Genomic DNA, 23,271 nt, shown 5'->3' with positions numbered 1-23,271 from the left:
GGTTAAGCCAAGGTTCAGTACATGGGCACAAAGACCAGACAGGGTCATGGTTAGGCAAAGGTTTGGTATATGGGCACAAAGACAAGATGGGGTCATGGTTAAGCCAAGGTTCCGTACATGGGCACAAAGACAAGATGGGGTCGTGGTTAAGCCGAGGTTCGGTACATGGGCACAAAGACAAGATGGGATCATGGTTAAGCCAAGGTTCGGTACATGGGCACAAAGACCAGACAGGGTCATGGTCAAGCAAAGGTTCGGTACATGGGCACAAAGACAAGATGGGGTCATGGTTAAGCCAAGGTTCCGTACATGGGCACAAAGACAAGATGGGGTCGTGGTTAAGCCGAGGTTCGGTACATGGGCACAAAGACAAGATGGGATCATGGTTAAGCCAAGGTTCGGTACATGGGCACAAAGACCAGACAGGGTCATGGTTAGGCAAAGGTTTGGTATATGGGCACAAAGACAAGATGGGGTCATGGTTAAGCCAAGGTGCGGTACATGGGCACAAAGACAAGATGGGGTCATGGTTAAGTCAAGGCTCGGTACATGGGCACAAAGACCAGAGAGGGTCATATGCACATTTGTCCCTTGAGATTCAATATGTTCCCCTACAAAGTCAGAAAGAATTCTTAGATTCCACCTCCAGATTCCAAAAATGTGTCAGTTCCCACCAAAAACAAAAAGAACAATAATTCAATTATTCTGCTCTACAAATACAAGGATGTAAAGCAATGGTTATAGTTGGTAGATTCACTAAAGGGGCAGTTAGCAGGAGATCCGGGGGTTTAGCGCCATCACGTCACTATTCATTATGAAGGACCATCACAGGCAGGTTTCTCCAGCATGAAGGGCTGATCTAGCCCTGTATAATGTATAGTTGAATGGGTACTTTGAAGAAATCTCACATATATACATTATATGGGGCCAGCCGAGTCCTCCCAGCAGCAAAAGCGTGTTTGCGTTAAACCTTCATAATTATTAGCAAGGTGAAGAACTTAAAACCACAACTCCGATTACTTTGCCTTTGTGAATAGACCTCCTTGTGTACTAAACGCTGGTTACAGTTCAGGCTGTGACAAACATAACGAGTATCCAAGTGAGCAATTGTTGCAAAACACTAAAGAAAACTAACTTACAAGAAATTAAAACAGTGCAAACAATTCAGTGGGGGAAATTAGGTCAAATAATAGAAATATCAAACAAAGGAGTATCATTTTAAGTTGGAGTTTAGAATACTATGAACACCCATGAAATAGTAACAATGCAAACATACAGACTGTACCTTAAACTTCGGCGATTACGTTTCCTGCAGGAAAGTGTTTCGCAAAAGGGTTCTGTCCCAAAATATAAAGTGTTTCTGCCGATATATGTTATCTAGAACTCGCAGCAAAGCCACGCCTCGCCCCACAAAAGAAGAAGATGAATATCGGGGCCTTAAAAAGAAAAAAAAAAAACAAAAAAAAAAACAGAACAATAAAATGCTGACAGAAAAAGGAGAACGCGTTTTTACTGCTGGGTCGAAAACAGGATACGGCTCCGAGAAGTACAGACTGAGGTTTCTTATGAGATACTTGAGATATAAAATAAATATTATTCTTGTAATTGGAAGAGGTTGCGTCATGCTGCATTTGTCAGGTTATATTTAGTGATAGAGAGAAAAAAAAAAACAGCTAAAGAAAAAAAGAATGTGGGAAGCGGATGGAGAGAGCCGAGACCGTTGATCAAACATTAATGCTCATTTTAGAAGATCTCTGACTCACTGATTAGGCGATCAGAGATAATGAATATCTTTCATATGTGCAATAAAAAATAAAGTTGTGAATTTATAGCTCATACATGTAAAGACACAAACAATGGGTTCTCTCTTAAACCCAGGTACCAGGGGAGAACGAGCTGGAAGTAAGTACATGCGCAAACAGGAAGAAGTCCTGGCAGTTCTGTCTGACCGACATCAGGAAGCAGAGCTTGAATGAGTGGATGATGAGGGAAAGAAATAGTTTTCCTTAAGGATTCTTAAAAATAGTCATCACATAACTGTTCACAGGATGAACTCTTTGTGTTTCAAACTGTATTTCCAGCTCTCCCATTTCGATGTGTATTCGGTCAACCACAGGGAGCCTCTCATGCAAGAAGTGCTTGCCTGGCCTGTTTAATACATAGTAAAGATAGATTTGCTTAATGTCACCTCACTGATCACCTATACATTATCGAGCACCAGCTCAGCCCTTAACGGTCAGTAATAATGAAGTCAGTGAGTTGAGGCCTCAGCTCATTGCAAAGTCTCACGTAGACCTCTCTGCCTGCCTTGATCTTTTGACTTGACGTTCAACTTTAAGCTTGGTTTATCCCAACGTGCCCATTGGGTGCTCCTGTACATCTCAACAAGAGACTCTCCTACACATCGGTAATCATATGCAAAATAACGACAAAGCCACCTAAACAAATGGGTCGGTCACATGTATATTTTGCAGCATTTTTGCATGTAAACATTTTGTGTATCCAAATATTCCAAGCACTCCACATAAATTAAGCAAGCGGATACCAGCACACAGAAGGCCTTTTGTTTGAGGCCCAACACTTGTGAACCAATAGTGTTATAAAGATATTTTGAGCTGCCATAACTATGATTATTATGTGTGAAAAATGGTCAACATATGCATAATATCCACACATATAACGTTTATCTTTATTATACTGTCGATACTAGTATTAACACGTGTATTGTGATTGCACCATTTGATTTAAAAAGGACTATAATCTTTAAGTCAGTTCTGGAGTTAACTGGTATCAGAGACATCTTCTAACCAGATACTAGACTGGAACTTGTGACGGACATGCAGTTCGAGTTTTCGCCCAAGATGTAAGTAAAACCTTTGTCTTGAGTACGCACATTTGGATCTAGAAGAAACATCTTCCATCCAACCACATTCGAAAACGTAAACATGAAGCCTACAGAATAGTTCACTGTGCGTTGGAGACCATGTGTGTTCCTTGCAGTCGGTCCCACAGTTTCCTACGACTTATCGCTTTTTATTTTAGATGTAAGAAACCGGTATGCATTCTAGAATTCATGTCTTGATTTGACTGGGAGGTGAGTTAGGAACAGTCTTTGCACGTGCCATTACAGCTCTTCTGGGCAATCTTTGTTGTCACAGTTTTGGTGTAATTTCTTGCTCAGTGCTTCTGCAGGTGGACATCCGTTGTCTTCCACTGGTCCTTGGAGTTCACGCTTTCGTTTACGAACTAGTTCACTTTCGCTCTCATTCGATTTTCCATCAGTTATACCCAAAGTACGAAGACATACAACAGCTGCAGTCTGTTCGGCCAACTTCTTTGACTTATCCCTGAGGTAATGGAAGAAGGAATTGAGAAATCTGATATCCTCATTGCTAGGCACCAGATAACAGCGAAGCCTGTCACTCACACAAAGCATGTACGTAGGAGCAGTATATATACAAAAATATAAAGTGAACTCAGTGGGGTCTGTTCATTAAAGCTCCATTTCATAGTTTCAATCTTCTTATAATTTCTAAAAAGCTAAACACTGTTTTCTCCCGCACTTAAAATGCACAAAATACGTAAGAATAAAACAACAGGTGTTTATGGGGTAACCTGACAGTTACAGGAGGACACAATATTTCCTGAAGAAGAGAGTTTATTGATATCAAACCATAACTCACCACATGGTGGACTGATATTTCTTCTCATCCACTGTAACAAGGGAGCGGAAAAACCTATCGCGCGGCCGCTGCACCTAAGAAATAAAAAGATTGATTAATAAATAATACACACAAAGTATACTTACTGTTGGTACTCTAGAAGCTATGCTTGTGTTAATGTAACAAAGAAGTCCTTCTGTCCCACTAGACAGCATATGAATGCAACAGCAACTGGTTATGCCATTAATTACAACCATGTGTTTCTCTCCGACATATCTGTTAAACTGTTTTATTCCTAGAAATGTAATGAGTTTCCTTAGAACAATAGAAAGATAAGGAGCAGGTTTGGGAATCTACGGAAAAAATAAAGACGACGCTCATTGAAGGCGTCTTGCATGCTTTATGGACAATCAGGCCCAGCCTATTCCACCCTCTATAGTTCAAGGCCATTTAAACCGTGTTATCTTATAATCAAGCTTCCTCTCATGTCCCATCGACCCCCCTCGCTCTCATTTACCCGTTTACCGTTAGTTTCCGATTTCGAAACTTACAGTTTGATAGACAGGCTGCGGCAACTTCTCCCTTCTGCTCCATTCCAACAGGAGCATTTTAGGAGTGATTTTTCCTGGATACTCCTTCCTACAAGATTAAACAATATAGAGATATACGTTAAAAATTACACACCAACAACCCCAAGGTTAGAACATCTCACTGCAGATGTTTAATAACTTAAGTATCCTGGCAGTAAATGAGCCAATTTACTTATGGGAGGACTTTACGACACTTATTATTATGAAGCTATGCTATAACTGAGATCCTTACAATGTAATTTGATTAAGAGCATCTTGTGATGTTATTTTAATGCAAAAAACACAATACTCCTTTCTCTAATAAAAACCTGTTCTCACCTTTCAAATCTGATGGCCATGCGTGTAACGCTAGGATCCGCTTCGTCCACTTCATCCTCTTGCGTTGAATTCTTCAATTCTTCTACGGCTAGGGACGTTTTCCTCGACTCCCAAGACTCTTTCAAACTATCATACAACGAGCTCATCCCAAATACTTCACTACAAGAAGAAAGAAAAAAGAATCCTTATGAAAAACATCTGTAACAGTATACATGGATTTTGGTGTCTTCGGTTATTTTTTCCCAGGCCTGGGTGACACCAATTAACTTTATAAGCTCATCAAGGACCTTATTTTCTAGGTAACTTTGGGCACCAAGGACCTCCACCCATTCAGCAAACATATTTGCTCCATGACATGGGTAAGGCTGGGGTATATGTCCAGGGGACATTAGGAGAGAACCTGTGCCAACCAGATAATGCCCGTATAGGTAACACTCATAGAATGAAAGTAGAGATTTAATACAGACAGTTTCCTCAAAACTCTGGATAGTGAAGTTGATCCCCAGCCACCGAGTAACCACTAAACAGAACTAAGAACGCACGACACTAAAAACTCATCTACTTGTGGTTTAATTTTAACTGAATTATTGTGTAGTTTTATTTTGTATTTAAATATCATTGAACACCAAAAACTTACCAGATGTCCTCTGTTGACTGAGCAGCATGAAGCCTCTTCCCCATGGGAGACTCAAGTTGGTCCCTTAACATTTGACAAAGGCAATACTTTGTGTTGGTGTAGTGGTTGTCATACTGCAATGCCTGAAATAATAATTTACCCATTATCATAGTTACAGGAAAAAAAGAAGATAAGGGATTTAACGGACATCTATAGTTTGGCTTGCGTCCTGCTCCCTTCTACTTATCTAGCTAGTTATATGCGGGTGACGCAGTTCAGTCCAACATTCTACTCACGAGTTTGATATAATCACGCATGATTTCCTCCAGGTTCAAATGTCCCTCCTTTCTGAAGACAGAAGGGTTCCACATTGCCGCTCGCGCCACCATGACTGATGACGCACCCGTGACGGAACGAAATTTCTCTATATCTTCAAATTCTTTGATGATCTCTTGGGAGCCCCCACTGAAACAAGCATAATTTAAAAGAAAAAAATAATTTAAACGCTTATACACTCATGTATGACATTCGTGACTCCGATCAGTCCCTGTGCTCCATCAAGAGATTGGATGATATATAAAGCGCCAACTACCACAATCTTTAAAAATGGATGTATTTCAGTACAAAAATATACTACAAAGGGTATAGTTCGGTGGTGTTTGCCTGTATACTTTAAACACCATTAGCAATGCTTAGAAGTTTAAACCATGCGAACCTACTAATAATATTTATCATAACAGGCAAAATAGAAAAGAATGCATTTCCTAAAGGAAGAGAAGAGAAACAAGGGTGAAGAGGAAAAATGGGCCAGATCAGGGCTGGACAGATTTAAACGACTTTTTAGCGTCTGGTCACAAGGAATCTCCATCCTGCGTTTTCCTCTGTACAGCATAACGAAAGACTTACTGACTTACAGGCTTACTGACAAACATCTTATTAAAAAGGTAAAGATCAAGCATGACGCTATCATCACTGTTACTTCACCTTGGTTTAGCTACCATATCACGCCTGGGTAACAATGTAGGCACTGGCAGCTTTCATACATGGCTACCGCTAACTCAATGGCAACCCTACAAGGACTCCCAGCATGTGTAAGAATACATGCTTGAAGCACAACAGACCAAGTGGAATAATCTCACAGTTTTACCTTCATTTCATTGGCAAGATAGCTCCCTCCCCACCAGGTTACAGGACTAAACGGGGAGCAGATCTATGGAGAGACATCGAGGAAGATGATTGGGACATTATAATGACCAGTTTCTTGACAATATCTGCATGGACACATCTCAACGTGAATAGCTTTGAAGTCATCTTGGATTGTGGAGCTGCCTGGTGTTCAGGGAGGGTTGGGAATACACTTTTTGCCAACATCAGTACTTCTCTGGAAGCTGACTTTTATAGCAATTCCTAGACTGTCGTCTTAAAAACGATCATGACCTAAAACACACTTCTGATGTGGACATCAAAGTCCTGTTTGTACAGCAGTCCGAATGTACGTAGTAAAAGCACTGGAAAACATGGAATGTCCCCATACTATGAAATCTGACAGAAGATCACAATATACAAATGCACATCGTATCTTGACAGTAACTTGTTTCGTGGCCCCTTCTGATCCCCGTTCCACATTAAAGTGCATTGTATTTGGCCACTTTTCCTTAACAGAGCCTGTACTCACTTGGCAATCACAGGTATCGATACTGCTTCTGAAATTGCTCTGATAACATCGCAGTGAACTGGATGCTGCGGTCTTTCTTCCTTCTTCCTTTGAAAAAGAATGTACTAACATGTAATGCCTTTTCCAACACTTAAATTACACGGGTTGATTCAAAATGCCATTCTAATTGAATTCCAATTCAAAATATACAGGTTTCACATTCACAGATATATATATAGAACTTCCACCTATTTACAGCTGGTTCAATCTTCTTAGATCTCATCAGTGTAGAGCAGGAACAGACACATATATATGTGCGTGTGCGGTAATAACAACACAAAGCATTTAACACTACATGGTGGTCGGCAGTGGTATATACTGGTCTAGGGTGGAGTAGTCTAGCCAGCACAAGCTCCATAGTATTCCAAAGCGGCACTGCATGTTCCCCTGAGCCCCGGGACATGATGTCATATCCCAGCACCCCCTAGTGAGACTGAGGGCAGCTTCCATCATAAATCCATCACTGGTGGTTTGAGACCCAAACATAATATCATACCAATATATCTGTTAATACCGGTCACTGCCATTACCGGTGTACATGATACCCACAGAATAAGCTGTACTGATAAACGATACAAGGCTCGGCCTGTAGAGGGACATTTCCAATGTGCACAACCTGTTTTCTCCTATTCTGCTATATCATAGGTCTATTAAAGGGCAATATCTACCTAGGGACGCATAATTCTTATTATTGGTTTAGCGATTCCACTGGGTAGGTGGTCAAAATACACTACAGGGAGCAATGCACTAAATCTTTGGTCCTCAAGGAATATCAAGGAGGTGTGTTTTATATATATATATATTAACATATTACTATATTATATAAAAGTGCTGTTATTGAGATACAATTGTCACCGTCTCTGCATATCTTACTCTTCTACATGCAGATGTATGTAATTACATTTCTGTAAAGATATCATGTGTAACACGCTATACTTAGGTAAATTTACCTTCCATGAACGGCAACAGCAGATACGCCAGTTCCTTCGATAAGCTTCACCAACCGGATTGTTTCTTCCAACTAAAACAAACAAGATTCTTTGCAATTAAAAACTATTGCTAAACTGTAGTGTTCTCGTAGAAAGTGCAAGACATGAATGAAACTAAATCATAATATGGACTCTTGGTCCAATTGAGACACACAGATGACTTTTTAAAGCTTTGGATAATATATAACAAGTCAAACGCTTAAAATATCAGATAGATATGAGATATACAGAGAATGAGATCTAACGAAGGATCTTACCGAGGGAAGGATGCGAATCTTACAGGTGACTGGTTTGGAAATCCCAGAGACCAAAGTCTTCAGTATCTATAAAAAAAAAAAAGAGTTGAGTGGATCATGTATAGTTAGCTTACTAAAATAGTCAGCTATCACAATGCTAACTGACTTCATTTGCTAGGTAAAGGTGTTGTTCTATTAAGACAGAACAGTAACTGCACGCTCTCGTGTCTTAAGTAAATAAATCTGAGCAGATTTTATTCTTTCTGCCGAAGGTTTAAATAATAAAAAAAACTCATACAAGTATGATATATATTTGTGGTATATTCATCCACAAGCTCATCGGAAAGACAATCACATTGGAACACATCAAAACTATCATTTACCTCTTCAATTTTCTCAGGACAGGATAGCAGAGCTGCCCCCATACCACCCTGAAACGTATAGAGTATAGTTAATAATTTATAGCGGTATATTATACGTACAACGTACTATTCAATATATTGTATGTTCTACCAACGAAGGTTATTTAAATAACCTGCTACACCCTTCGATGCCCATTAGTTGTAAGATATTGGTCATTTAATTTTTTAAATGGGTTAACTTTGTTTAAAAAGTTGGTTTGCCCTACTTTGTTTTTATTATTATAACACACTTTCTCCACTATGAAGAAGACTGCAGTCACAAGAAACATGTCAGGTTCTACAATGAGCACAATACTATATAGTATATCAATACTAGCTGGTAAACAAAGTCCCAGTAATGGCGAGGATCAAAGGCATATGATGCATAGGTAAACTAGCAAGGCTTTTCATCGAGCCCTGAAGCTTACAAGTATCATAGGGGATAATAAAACTCCTGCTATGGAAACAAATATTGTCTGGCCATACTTTCCTTGCAGTAAGATCATATACGTACCTTGGTAGAATATTCTTTCGGACAACCCATGTTAACATCGATAGCAGCAACATCTTCCTCCCTGTCCAAAGATAAACAACAGTTACAGTGTGCATTTATTACTTAATTCCAAATGTTTACTATCAAAAAGGAAGTTGCACACGAGACGATTTTGTAAAACAAAAGCCGACATCTCCTTCTTGGTCACTGATCTTAGAGAAAACAGCAGTTACACAATATGCATTACCTTGTATAAAAATTGCTCCATTTATTACTTACATTTCATACTTCAATCAACATCATTATATATATATATATATATATATATATAAACAGTTGCAGAGATAGAACAACCCAAACAATAAAAGAAAGAATATCAATTTAAAAAAAACAAACACTTAATGTGGCTCACATCTTTCATCATTTGTTTGGACACGTTTGAACAAGCAAACAAGAAAAACATTTATGCTGACGTATCAAAAAAGAAACGCTCCTGTCCAGACGCCAAAACCTACAGACTCCTGCAAACTTTATGAGCTCTACGCACGTGAAGACAGTAAATACAGAGAGCAGTTTAACGCTCTGCAGAGAAAGATACCCTTCTTACGCCTAGGCAAGCGAGAAGGGTCCTCATTCAAGCATGGACATGTAACGATGGGTAAGCCAGGGCTCGACAAATCCCAGGCGCCAGGTCGCCATGGCGACTCAGAATTTTGTCCTGGCGACTAGGTGTTTGTCAGCCTGTGATCGCGGGGGCGCTACTGCTGCTGTCTGCCCAGGAGTCTGGGCAGACAGCACAGCCACTCAGAGCCCGCCCCCGAGCCTGAGATCCCTCCCACGGAGTGATCCTGTAGGCTGAAACCGCGATTGCAGGCAGCTTCAGGAAAGGGGGTTGAGTGTTTATTGGGTCCCCACACAAGTGTGGGGACCTGACACAACACCCCCCTGCTGCCTGATCGCTCCATGAGAGTGAAAGTGCAGCGTGAACCCCTTAAATGCCACAATCGTGGCATTTTAGGGGTTAATTCCCGTTTTGTACGGGGCTCTGCTGAAGCCCAGGCAGGCCAGCAACAGCAAAAACGAGCCCCCACAAGCCCTTTGATGACTCCTGTAGGCATGGAAGCCTGCATACAGCAGTTATCAGAGACTCCCCCTGCAATGGCTGCTCTATAGACCAGCAATTGCATCCCAGCTGCCAGAGGCAGCTTCAGGGACAGGGGGAGAGGGCTCTTTGGTCTCCACATGAGTGTGGAGGCCAGCCCCAACCCTCCCCTGCTGCCTGATCGCTCCATGAGAGCGACAGTGCAGCATTAACCCCTTCAATTCCACAATTGTGTATGACACATTCGTGCCATTGCAGGGGTTAACATTTGCCCCCACAAGCTTGTGGGGACTAAATATCAGTCAATGCTGTGCTCCCATGGAACATCAGCACTGAAAGCGTTACAAAAATAATTATCAAAAAAAAATAATAATAAAAAAAAACATCGAAAACCAGCACTGACCTGAAAGTCCAGGGTGCTTCCAGGTCAAATGCTGTGAGTTTAGTAAGTGGGCTGATGATGATCAGATCATTCCTAACCAACTGTTAGTTTAAAAGAAAAACCCTGGCGCCTAATTTTTTTAGCTGGCGCCTAGATTCACAACAAATTTGTCAAGCCCTGGGGTAAGCAATCCTTCCGCCTTATTTGCATGTCTCTACATAACATTGTTAAAGCACTAACAGATTTACTGTACACTTACTGTACTATTGTACACCCCATATAATAAAGGGGTGGTACAATAACTCCTGTCATACAGAAATACTAATGGATTGGGCTACAATAGATATGATAACATTAGGAAAAGAAGTCCCTGTTCCGTAATCACTAATAAATTAAGATATAACATTCACTGTTACCAGTGTGATTGCAAGTTATTTTTGACTTACACAAGTTTGGCTACAGCGAGGGCTCTTTCTGCATCAGCTGTTCCCTAGATAAAGATAAAGGATAATAGTTTAACATTCTCCCGGCCACTGCCATTAAAGGGATCCATATTCATTCTGTTATTATCTAACAGTGTTCAATCAGGACGAACAATCACATGCCTTTATAAAGTGTTTAACGCAGCCAACTTAGGGCACAAAGCAATTACCAGAAAGGTAAAGAAGATCTGAGGGAAGCTACGTGTGATCGCACTCAGGGAAAAGCAGTATAAAAAAATAGCTTACACAACATGCACTTAAAACATGGTCCACTTCTCAATTTGACAAATGACCCCAGATATATAATGTCTCACCATTTGGAAAACAACACGATCTCTTTCCTTCTCACATGTCTGGAAAACAACTCTTTCAGTGGGAGCCACATAGTCCACAGTCTGAAGAACCTCTGTTAACGAGACCAGAGAAAATCAGCCATTAAGGAAGACCTGTTTGTTTATGTAGCTTAAAGTAGAAAATGCACCCGTTTAGAAGATGGGATTTAAACTTCTTACCATTAACCACTCGTTTGCACTGCAGCATCTTTAGATCTACTAATTCCTAAGGAAATAAATTGGAAAAAGAAGTGTTATAAAGAGGGATTGGTCATTGTTATATGCAGACACTTTTATTATTGCTTGGTATTTACAGGCCACATACAAACAGCAATGTGTGTATACATCGGATATAAATGTGTGCATATAAAATCCAAGGGATTTATTAAAAGGTGCTTAAACAACACATTAAAGGCACACTCCAGCCATCACATGCAGCCATGGTGCCCCTTTGCCGATGCATGGGGGGCTTCTGCAGTTGATGTGTTCATGCAAGATATTTGCTAATTATCAAAGGGTTATCAGATATAAAGATCAAATCAGACTCACAGACGCTGTCTTACCTCGCAGTACACAATATCCGCACCATACTCAAGAGCAAGGAGGCGCATAGGAAGTGTCCCAACTCGAACCATTGGAGCCAGGATGGTTTTGTTGCAAAAACAGAGCCCCATTATTTTCTTATAAAACCTAAATTGAAACAAAACGAAACAAATACCAGCCAGGTTACAGCACATGATACAAACGAGCAGTGAAAGGCATGGTTAGGAGGACGCATCATTGTCGCTGTAAACGGTTTATTATATGTGTCAGTGTTAATCCAACAAAAGGTTACTCCCGAGTGTGTTTTACACTATTTGTTGTCTGCGTTTTTGCAGAATAAACTGAAATTGATAAATTAATAAAATAAATTTATTATCCATTTTTATTGCAATCCTTGTCAGCATGTGTATAATCAGTACTAGATTTGTATTCCGGGGGACCGCTGTCACAAAGACCACAACCCTTCAAGAATGTAACAGACTCAGCAACGGATGAAGTATGGGCATGAAGTGGGCATAACGTGCGGCACCTACCGGAGACATTATGATCAGATCTTTACTTTAAAGCAGTGGTTCTCAACCCTCCTAATGCCGTGACCCTTTAATACAGTTCCTCATGTTGTGGTGACCCCCAACCATAAAATTATGTAATTATATATTGTGAAATATGTGTTTTCCGATGGTGTTAGGCGACCCCTGTGAAAGGGCAATTCTACCCCCAAAGGGGTCGCAACCCACAGGTTGAGAACCGCTGCTTTAAAGCTTTGCCAAGATATTCCAATAAAGATTTATGTTAGTTAATATGAATGCCACTCACTATCGGTGTGCTGGGGGTGTCAGGCAATCACTGTCATAAAGGCACAGTAGGTGGAAGCCTAGGGTGATGAGCCATGATGACAAGCAAATGCATATAGGACACACAGTTACCCCAAAGGAGTGACCCTGTGAGCCTTATAAAAGATGAATGCAGGTACACATACTTGTGGCTCATTGTGGCAAACTGTCACACATCAACAAAAACAAAAGCAAAATGCACCAATGTTCCTACCTTTCTCAGCAGAGAACTTCCCGGTGCGCTGCACGTGGGTATCAGGGGAACGTCACTTCCTGTGCGCCCGTGTTGTCCTCATGCGACAGTTTTCCCCACACGATCTTGCGGAAGGACAGTGAGTTTCCTGTCAATGCGGGTTTAGTATGTTGAGCGTCGGCTTGGTTTTGCTCCGGGCGAGGATCCCTTCAGCCTTTCTGCGTCGAGCCACTTCGTCGGTGGCTGTGCCGGTGATTCGTGTCCCGCGGAGAAGTCAACTGCTGGCGGAAAAGCGGAGCAGGGAATCTAATGCCGGGCCCGTGGTGACCCCGAGGGCAGGGAAGCTCCTGATCAGCGCTCGGAGACGGGAGCTTAACCAGCCTGCTGGAGAGACTTGCGGGCAGTGGGTTTATCCTGCCCTGGTGAGCAAAGGCTGGAAACACCGTTTATCCCGAGGGGATTATTTCACCATCGAGCGTCAAAACGAGCAGTGCCCCGGACCGAACGCACTATGCACTTTCCAGTCAATGGCATTGGATAAGGAAGTGATCGCAGCCCTTTCTCTTTTGGGAATAAAATACCCCACATGGGTGCAGACACAGGCCATTCCCGTTATGATGTCGGGCAAAAACATATTATGTGCAGCGGAGACAGGTAGTGGGAAGACTCTGGGCTACCTGCTGCCCATCATCCAGCAGCTCCTTACTCACAAAACAACTAGTGAGTCCCAAGATCCTTGTAATCTTATACTTGTGCCTTCCAGAGAACTTGCCAACCAAGTTTCATCTGTAGCCACAAACCTATGCGCACAACTTGGGCTGACAGTGAGCACAGTAGGTGGGGGAAGAGGGCTTGGGGCAGTGGACAGACAGTTGAGTAGGGGCCCAGTGGACATTTTGGTGGCCACCCCAGGTGCCCTCTGGAAAGCTCTAAAAAGAGACACTGTTAGCCTGGCAAGTTTAAGGTGCGTGGTTCTAGATGAGGTAGACACGCTATTTGACAACACCTTCTCTGAAGTGGTAGAGAACATCCTCATGCAGACTTTGTTAGCTTCTGAAAGTGATGTTCATGTCCCAGAGAGGAAGCCCCAGCTGGTGGCTGTTGGTGCCACCTTTCCTAGAGGTGTTCTTCAAGCGCTAGGCAAGATGATTGACCTGGGCAAAATCAGTACCATTAAAAGCAAGCGACTGCATTTTCTCATGCCTCATGTTCAGCATACCTTTATGAAGCTTAAAGGAGAAGATAAAGTGCCAGAGCTGCTCAACATACTGAAGAAACAGGCTATAGAGGGTCAAGGATCTGGAGTCTTGGTCTTTTGCAATAGCTCCAGCACTGTGAACTGGTTGGGTTACATTTTGGATGATCACTTGATAAAGCATTCTCGTCTCCAGGGTCTTATGCCAGCGGCTATGCGTAGTGGCATTTTCCAGTCCTTTCAGAAGGGAGACTCGGGCGTTCTGATCTGCACTGATTTAGCTTCCAGGGGCTTGGACAGTCTAAACGTAAAGGTCGTAGTGAATTATGATTTTCCGGCGACCCTCCAGGATTATCTCCACAGGGCCGGTAGGGTTGGAAGACTTGGCAGTGAAAGACAAGGCAGTGTGGTGAGTTTTGTTACTCATCTCTGGGATGTCGAATTAGTACAGAAAATTGAAACCGCAGCCCGCAAAAGAAGTAGCCTTTTTGGAATGGAGTCTGCTGTAAATGATTCCACAATTAAAGATCCAATTCGCAAAGAAAACTAAGAGACTCAACCACTCATTGTCTGAGATTCAGATATGGACATAAAAAAAGCCAACCACAGCGTTATATATTTATATTGTTGTAAAGAAACTCTGTGTTCTATATTTTTTTTGTCATTTTCATTTTCAATTACGGCATCCCTGAAAATAAACGTATAGTCATTTCTTCTTATTATTACAAGAAATATTATTATAGCCTTTTGCGTTTGGAGCACTGGAATAACAAAAATAAGAGAATTAGGGCAAGGATAACATTAAAAATGACTACATTTATTTCTGTATGTCTTCCCATAAAATAGCATAGATTACCAAAGTCTGTAGCTAAGAGGTAATTGTGGATGATGACCCTGAAGGGCTTATCCCTCTGAGACCTCTATAGTGGATATATATATTTAAGGATGGTTTATCTCTAGTAAATATAAGTTATCGCATTGCTTTGTTTGACAAAGATTAACTTTGTATTTATTGTGGCTGAGGACAGTACCACTAGGCAGTCCTGTCTGTCTACCGTATCATTCTTAAGCATAGAATAAACACATGATGTTGCCGTTTAGAAAATACAAGGCCTTTTATCTTGTTTACATTCAAAGGTTATAGCATTCGGTTAGGTACGTAAGCGTAAGCTTAATTTGCTGATCACACCAGATTTTGCTGCGTGTTAATAGAAAACTGTCGGGTTCTTGTTAGCCCCACATCACGGTTTCTTTACATGTTATAGATAGCGTGCCAGCAGATTCTGTGGCGCTATTACATTCCCTCTGTCAGTTTATGCATCCTATACATTGAAGTTATTATTTTACCAGACAGCAGTTCTACATACACACCATGTGTACCTGTTCACAAGCGACATACCCATGAACATTTCAATCGTCCAAATCAGGACAAATGTGTCAATGGAAGTCAATGCTGCAACAACTCCAGTGCCTGAAAATCAGTACTGTCCTGAGAAAATCACTACTGTTGGGAGGTATGTGTTAAAGAGTCGAAGAATTATTTCAGACAATGAGTGTATCACAGCAATAAAATCCAAAATAAACTTTATATAAACAACATAAACGGGTTTCTACAACCATGTAGACAATATGAGCAGCAATCACCAGTGCACTGGTTGCTATAGTGACTGCACCACACTTTACAGCACAATTGCCCATTATACACAAAGTGTCTTCAGTGTTACTTTAATGCTGCTTAAAAGAAATAATTTCAGAAGAAAAAGCCGAGTGTCCCGCAGCAGCGCGTGTGACATGCTTTATTAATAGGTCACTAATAGAATCTGTTTACTACAGCACGTCACCTTAGGGCATTGTATTTTTTCAATGTGTAAGTATTAATAATCGATCACGCGCACAGGAACAGCGTGAATGGTGTTCTCTGGATCAGCTGCTTTGGCCTGTGAGCTCTGATTGGTCGGGCCGGTGAATGTCACGTCCTGTTGTGGCAGGGCTATCAGGAAGTTAGCGGTACTGATTTCCAGTTACTTTCCGTCTTCCCTTTCGTTTCGGGGCGTTGTAGTTATTTATTGACACCCTGATCACGAGCTTTTTCCTTCTTCCCGGAAGACTACGCCATTATCTCTTCAGTATTAACTTTAACCCCTCCTCCCCTCCCAACCATTAGCTCCGCCCATTCCACTCGTGTCTTATTTGTCCCGGGTGTTGTCAGGCGGAATGCTCGCGCGGAAATGTCTCTCGGGGTGAGATTGCTGAGTGTTCTCCTCTTCTTCATTGTGTGTCCCGCCGGCCTTTCGTCGTTTCCATGCGGGGCCGGCGGCTGCTCCCCGGGGCCACCTGTAGTGCTGGGTGAGTGATATTGGAGTAAATGAAAAATGACATCAGTATAAAAAGATCTATTGTGCCTAACGTAAAAGCCTAACCTATTACGCAATTCAGGACCCGATCATGTGATCTGTAAGGGCTTATTGGGTTACTCACTGAAGTCTGGTTTTATTGTTATTAGTATTGTTGTTATTATTGGTATTGTTACATTTTTATGATAGTTTTGACAACATGAAGCAGAAAGTACTTTGTTCTCTGGCTATCTCTATGAATAGAGGACACAATGGCAGAATCGATCCCTGAATTACCCTGAAGGGGGCAGTTCTGGGTAATTGGTGTCCTTCATTTGATTATGATCCCAATAATCTGTGTGTGTGTATGTATATATAATATATGTATGTATGTGTAACATGAGTTACCCATCAGTTACACATTTTGTGGATGTAAACATTTCAGCCATTGTTAAAGCAGGCGTGCGTTTCACACGTGTAAAGCTGTGCCCTCCTGAATGTGGGACGTGTAACTGATTCCTGATGTGGGTTTACACGCCCCACATATTGCAGCGCTGTACACGTGCCGGTCACCGACATCGGGCATTTACATGTATCCTGCATTAAAGTGGCACCTGCGGTCACGCCACCTCACATGCTGTTGTTAATCTGGTGGAAAGTTGGATGCTGATGGTTGATGTCATGTCAGATTATGGGGACACACACACACACACACACACACACACACACACACACACACACACACACACACACACACACACACACACACACACACACACACACACACACACACACACACACACACACACACACACACACACACACACACACACACACACACACACACACACACACACACACACACACACACACACACACACACACCCCCCCCCCCCCCCCCCCCCCTTGATCTTTTCCTTGCCACGGGCTCTCCCGACAACCTGCTCTGTATAGCAGCCAGAGCCTCTGCAGCCCTTTGCCGTCCCTATCTGGGTTTTCTTTGCACCAAGATGTTTTTGCCCATTTTGTGACAGTAACCATAGAGAAGCTAAGATCGCCTGTTACACGTTGTTGTTGTTGATGATTCTCATTTATCTTTTCAACTTCCTGTGGTTTGATATTGTGTAAATTCTCTTTATGACGCAATTTAAATTTACTTTCATGACAATGTATGTGACCAAGCTTGCCCTTCCAGAGAACATTGATAAGCCAGCACTCAGTGAAGCGCATGCACACACCAGCGTCTTGGATACATAGACCTGCACTGATCTATATAACTTCTCAGGGGGTAACCGTTCTCAGGATAAAAGAATCCGTGCCCGGTTGGTCTTCTCTTGCACAGCTCATGGTGACATTTTCTCTTTTCTAATGCATAATGTTAATTAAGGCATGTACCGTATTTTTTTTTCCCCACAGTTCCAGGTGATCTGGGAAACCAACTGGAAGCAAAGCTGGATAAACCTTCAGTTGTGCATTACATGTGCTCTAAGAAGACGGACTACTACTTCACTTTGTGGCTGAATTGGGAATTGTTGCTGCCTTTAGTTATTGACTGCTGGATAGATAACATCAGGTAGGACCCTACCGCGAGTCGTAAACTACGTTTGCCGTTATCTCTGGAATTAATCTTTCATTCACTCTTGAAACCGGGTGTAAATGCTGCCAATTGGGTCTAATCCAGCTGCCTGTAATATGTAAAAGATTTCATGGCAGCTAAATCAGATCAGCATGCAGTCACATGATCCGCCATTTTTCTTTTTCTTTTTTTTTTAAATTCACTAAAATACTATTTTAATTTACTTTTTTAATTCAATTTCTGACCTCCTCTAGGTTGATTTACAACGTCACAAGTAAAAGCACAAGCCCTCCCGAAGGGGTGGATATAAGAGTACCAGGATTTGGGCAGACTTATCCTTTGGAGTTTCTTGATCCTAGCAAACGAAGCGTGGGTGAGTAACATATTGTTATCTAGACATTGCAGTCAAATAGGAAAATGAAATGATCTCCCTGTGACTTTCAGAATGCTTATTATAAGGCTTGTTTAAAGTGGCAGAACAAGACGGAGCAGTTATTCAGTTTGCAAGTTGGAGTCTAGCAACTAGAGATTCACTAATGCATATTCTGGGGTAAAGGTTAAAATGTGTCTTGTCCTCTTTATGTAATATAGGTGACTTATCGCATACATATGTTTTTTCAGAAATACGTACGGTGTAGCATTTTAAACTTCTCTCTTTTGCAGGTATATATTTTAACACGCTGGTGCAGAATATGGTGAATTGGGGCTACGTACGTGACCAGAATGTAAGAGGCGCTCCTTATGACTGGCGCAAAGCTCCCAGTAAGTCTCATTGAATACCCACGTGGTTGGCACATTATTTGTTTCCAAGTAACGTTATATAAAAAGGAACCTCAAAACCTAAACAGACCGTGATTATTGTAGCTACGAACATAAGTGATTTAATCGGTTTCAACTATTTTGGCTGGTTGGCATCGGCTCTAAGGCATCTCTCTTGCAAATAACATATACATTGGTTGATGTAAGGATATTCTTGCTTGGCCCTTGCATCTAGTTTTGTTCTAGGTTTTCCTTCTAATGCAAAAAAATTTCATTCATTCACATTTTCATTCGTTGGCTGGATGTCTTCACAAATTTGTAACTTTGCGTACATGTCTTATTTTAGCTGGGAGGGTACTGTGTGCTATAGTCTAATGCGGTGACCGTTTTCTCCCTTAGATGAGAACGGAGAGTACTTTGTGGCTCTGCAGAAGCTGGTGGAGACCATGTATGAAACCTACGGTAGTCCCGTGGTGCTGATCGCACACAGCATGGGAAATCTATACACACTTTATTTCCTTAACCATCAGACCCAGGAATGGAAAGATAAATACATCCACTCATTTGTAGCTCTTGGAGCGCCATGGGGCGGTGTGGCCAAAACTCTCCGCGTTCTTGCTTCAGGTACATACATTTCTTTCCATGTTATGATATAACCTATATAGGTGCGTGTGGTAACGCTATCACATTTTGATTCTTCTCTGTGGCATCGCAACATAATTTACATACTAAAATCCAAATTCACACTGTGTGAGGAACATTTTTATGCTGCCTGAAAGAAGGGCATCAATAGGCAATAAAATAAAATGTCACCCTTATTAATCAACACATGCAGTGTTGAGTATTCAAAAATTTGAATATAATATTGCTTTAATTATTCTATACCGTAAGAATTGCCTGAAATAGAGATTCTGAACAGATTTATAATGGCATTATTTCAAACTTTCTCTCATTTTTCCAGCAAAGAGATGTATAACCAGTTCATGCCTTTAATTCATATAATTAGAAATGTTATGTCCTGTAATCGAGTTATACTATGAAATCTTTTTCCGGTTTAAAATGTTTGCCATGTTTGTTTTCCAGGGGATAACAATCGCATTCCTGTCATCAGTTCGTTGAGGATCCGGGACCAGCAAAGATCTGCTGTAACCACAAATTGGCTACTTCCGTATAACAACTCGTGGCCTCATGACAAGGTTTTTATACGCACCCCGACCACCAACTACACTCTGAAAGATTACCAGAAATTCTATAGTGATATAGGCTTTGAGGATGGATGGATAATGAGGAGAGAGACAGAGGAACTAATCTCTTCACTAACTCCTCCAGGGGTGGAGGTACACTGCCTGTACGGCACAGGGGTAGACACACCTGATTCATTCTTATACGATTCATTCCCTGATAAGGACCCCAATATAATTTATGGACCAGGAGATGGAACAGTAAACATAGAGAGTGCCTTACAATGCATGAGATGGAAGAACAGACAGAAGCAGAAAGTATATGTTGTTGAGCTGCCAGGGAATGAACATCTTGCCATGCTGTCAAATCTAACAACAATAGCCTACGTGAAACAGGTCCTTCTTGGAGTTTAACACTCTTATTAAATTAGAAAATGACTGACTTAGTTGTTAGCCTTGGTTGTTATGTTGTAGCAGTTTGGGTTGAAAACTAAATGTTGCCGCACTGAAAACACACATACTTGCCCCCGGCAGTGTTGTTTTTCGGTGGCACTTGTTGTTCCCTATGCACATCATGAAGGCTATTAGCTGTGTTTTTCACCATTTTGGGTAAATTATTACTTGCACAGCTGCTTATAGTACACAAGTCCATACAGACTCTTATATTCATTAGTTACTGTGTATGTGAGCTAGATCTAGAGATGTATATCTCTCAATGGAAGCAGCGTCGGGCAATATGCTTGGTGATGTCCATGTTTTCGGTGACTATGGCTGTATACATCACCGCATAAGCAAGTGAGTATTTGGGGAGATAGTAAAGGCCTTGTTCTCTATCATGTGAGGGAACGTGCTGAAGGAGATTAGTCTTCTGGGGCTTGGCTGCGCCATTCATAAATTTGTGATGGGCTCCAGCCCTGCTGCTCTCGCTTGTTCGTAATTAAGGCTTGCAAGGAAGCAGGAGTGCTTGCTTGTTTGCCCCAGGAATACGTAGCTTCTACCCCCCCCCCCCCCCCCGACTACATTTCAATGAGTCTGAATGTGGCACTGGATTACCTCTTCCACTCCTTCACCACCACTAAATGCTTAGCGCCAACCAATTGCTTAGTCTTTCTTAACCATATTTATGAGAATGTAGGAAGTGTTTACATTTCACATACCATGTGTATTGCGAATGAGGTCGTACTCTTTACTGATATGTATATAAATGTTTCTCTGTGACAAATGTGAACTCTTAACCAATAAGTATTTTTATACTGCACAAGTTTAAGTAGCAACCCCTAAGCGTGATATACATTAAAAAAAATGTATGGTATTCACTGGTCAAAAAAATACAGAAAACATTCTAAAAACAGCTCTGGAAGTAGATGAACGGATACATGCATTATGTATGATCCAAATAAGTTTTTAAGGTTTAATAGCTTTTTTAAAACTTTTTTTGGTACTTTGCATGCAGGGACCCATGATCTTATATTGAGAATGGTCTGGAGCAGATTAGTATGCTGAATCAGAAATGAATATCTGGTTTAAACAAATTTTATTTGGTAAAAGTTCCTAGCAGAGGAAGCTAGTTTAACGGACAAATGATATACATGTAATGTGTGTGTAATTATAGATATTTAAATATATATATATATATATTGGATAATCCAAAAAGTAAGTTCATCTTAAGTTTCCGTTTTCGCCTTAATAGTTTTTGTAATTATTACAGTATAACTTATGTGCAAAGGGATGGGATATCCACTCAATGCATTCTTAAGGGGGGTAGATTACCGTTGCCTTCTGTGCTTTATTTTAACACAATGCCTATTGTATGACATACATTAATTGGCGGACTGTATGTCAATGCATGACTAGAGTACCAGCTGCTTTGTCAAGGTGAGATGGTGAAGGTTGGCATCAACCAGACCTAAATAGTTTTTACATAAAATAAAAGCACAGCTATGTCCGTGTATTTGAAACGGAACAAAAAGTTAGCTTGGTGGAGGTGGCCTGACGAATACTGGATGCCAAAAACCAATCATTTTTACTTTAATACTACGGGTAAGCAGCTTGGCAGAGGCATGGAAGGTAAGATGCAATTAGGGAAACTGGCTTTAGAGCGAGATAAGAAATGCGAGAGCGGAGTATGTTTGCCTAGAATATGCATAAATAAGAACGACGCTGGAAATGTTGGTTCAATAAGCTAGGACTAGAACTCGTTGCTCAGTGTTTGGTCCAGGATTGACTGCTAGCTTGAAAAACTACTGTATTCACTACATCCCCGAGTAGTTCAATCCAGAGCTTCACAGCCCTCACCTAAAAGTGTGTCTTCTCCTGTTCTCTAATGTTAATGGGTGGCTCAATAATGTTTGCTGTCTTTTTTTCTCAACTTCGTTTTGCATTACGAAGGGGCCAACACCACCGAGCCCATCCTATGCAGCCTGGAGTTATAGCGTAGAGCTATACTTAAGGCAGGTCTCTGAGGATCACCATGTCTGACAAAGATTTGCCATGGTTGACCCTTCATAATGCATAATAAATTAGTCGGTTAAACGTGGAACTGTTCTGAACCTCCCCCTTTAGCGAATAACCCTCTCACCTCCCCATTTACTGCCTTACATTTCAAGGGGGGGGGGGAGCTGCTTTGCCTCGTAATATGAGGGTGTCTTTTAAATCGAAGAACTTTTACAATTTTATTAAAGAACAATTTAGTTTGTATTTTATTTAAAGAAGTTTTGTAATGTCTAAGTAAAATTCACTAACCAATAGATTTGGTGGTATTTCTATTTTTTTGTCTATTATACTGTATTCATTCCTTAGTCTGTTCTTTGGACACTAAGGATTATTCCCTACGGTTCTCGCACAATTTCTTATAAACCGATTTATTAATGTTTCCTTACGTGACCTTCTAGATTATTAATTACAAAATCGCCCAATACGTTGTGGAGGTTTTTATTAACTTTTTGGTGCACTAGGATGTCCTTACTACTTGATGTGAACATCCCCTGTAATTTAATTTTAATGAATGTCATCATGGTAAGATACAGCAGAATAGTCTACTGTAAAAGTTTGGTAAAACCTGCTGTTAATTTGTTGCTTTCGGAAGTTTCTGATCTGCCCAAGGCAGAGTCCAAAAAGAAACCTGATTAAGTTAAATTAAATATAATTATGAACTGAATCAGATTGGGTTTAGTCTACTTTATGGTGTAATTAAAGGGAAAGTCCTATTGGGTAATGGTACTGGATAAAGGGCTAATGAAGTCCTGTCTTCCATAGACCTTCATGAGTCAACATCAGCCTGGGTGATCAGGACTGAGGAGTCTTATTCTTTTACGGCAAGGCAGGACCATAAAGAGTCCTGA

At 41.2% G+C, this 23,271-nt stretch overlaps 3 protein-coding genes across 3 annotated transcripts; 2 read left to right on the top strand and 1 right to left on the bottom strand.

The window, feature by feature from the left end:
• Positions 1–3,124: 3,124 nt before the first annotated feature.
• On the bottom strand, positions 3,125–12,850 carry LOC149298455 (tRNA-dihydrouridine(20) synthase [NAD(P)+]-like). Its single transcript, XM_089487288.1, has 16 exons — positions 12,840–12,850; positions 11,881–12,007; positions 11,498–11,543; positions 11,300–11,391; positions 10,950–10,993; positions 9,041–9,101; positions 8,509–8,556; positions 8,147–8,212; positions 7,851–7,921; positions 6,862–6,948; positions 5,483–5,651; positions 5,208–5,329; positions 4,571–4,729; positions 4,214–4,301; positions 3,684–3,757; positions 3,125–3,347 (listed from the first exon to the last, which is right to left on the bottom strand). Exons 1-16 carry the CDS (start codon positions 12,848–12,850, stop codon positions 3,125–3,127), a joined length of 1,488 nt encoding a protein of 495 aa, XP_089343414.1.
• A 203-nt stretch (positions 12,851–13,053) lies between these two features.
• Positions 13,054–14,631, top strand: LOC149298454 (putative ATP-dependent RNA helicase DDX28). Its single transcript, XM_089487287.1, has one exon. The coding sequence runs from the start codon at positions 13,054–13,056 to the stop codon at positions 14,629–14,631; it is 1,578 nt and encodes a 525-aa protein (XP_089343413.1).
• A 1,678-nt stretch (positions 14,632–16,309) lies between these two features.
• Positions 16,310–20,344, top strand: LOC149298453 (lysosomal phospholipase A and acyltransferase-like). Its single transcript, XM_089487286.1, has 6 exons — positions 16,310–16,427; positions 17,831–17,987; positions 18,245–18,363; positions 18,654–18,752; positions 19,149–19,373; positions 19,833–20,344. The coding sequence occupies exons 1-6, from the start codon at positions 16,310–16,312 to the stop codon at positions 20,342–20,344; spliced, it is 1,230 nt and encodes a 409-aa protein (XP_089343412.1).
• The last annotated feature ends 2,927 nt before the right edge of the window (positions 20,345–23,271 follow it).

The sequence above is a fragment of the Sceloporus occidentalis genome, unplaced genomic scaffold, assembly GCF_023333645.1.
Source record: "Sceloporus occidentalis isolate IW3139 unplaced genomic scaffold, rSceOcc1.0.p SCAF_32, whole genome shotgun sequence".
NCBI lineage: Eukaryota > Metazoa > Chordata > Lepidosauria > Squamata > Phrynosomatidae > Sceloporus > Sceloporus occidentalis.
Note: the sequence above shows the minus strand (reverse complement) of the source record. Positions and strands in the feature narration are given on the sequence as shown.

Excerpts from the sequence above, each read along its gene's own strand:
- LOC149298453 (XM_089487286.1), top strand. The coding sequence starts at position 16,310 with ATGTCTCTCGGGGTGAGATTGCTGAGTGTTCTCCTCTTCTTCATTGTG. Across the intron at positions 18,364-18,653 it reads TCCTAGCAAACGAAGCGTGG|GTATATATTTTAACACGCTG; the intron begins GTGAGTAACATA and ends TCTCTTTTGCAG. Across the intron at positions 19,374-19,832 it reads TCTCCGCGTTCTTGCTTCAG|GGGATAACAATCGCATTCCT; the intron begins GTACATACATTT and ends TTTGTTTTCCAG.
- LOC149298455 (XM_089487288.1), bottom strand. Across the intron at positions 8,213-8,508 it reads GTCCTGAGAAAATTGAAGAG|ATACTGAAGACTTTGGTCTC; the intron begins GTAAATGATAGT and ends TTTTTTTTATAG. Across the intron at positions 4,302-4,570 it reads ATGGCCATCAGATTTGAAAG|GAAGGAGTATCCAGGAAAAA; the intron begins GTGAGAACAGGT and ends TTAATCTTGTAG.
- LOC149298454 (XM_089487287.1), top strand. The coding sequence starts at position 13,054 with ATGTTGAGCGTCGGCTTGGTTTTGCTCCGGGCGAGGATCCCTTCAGCC.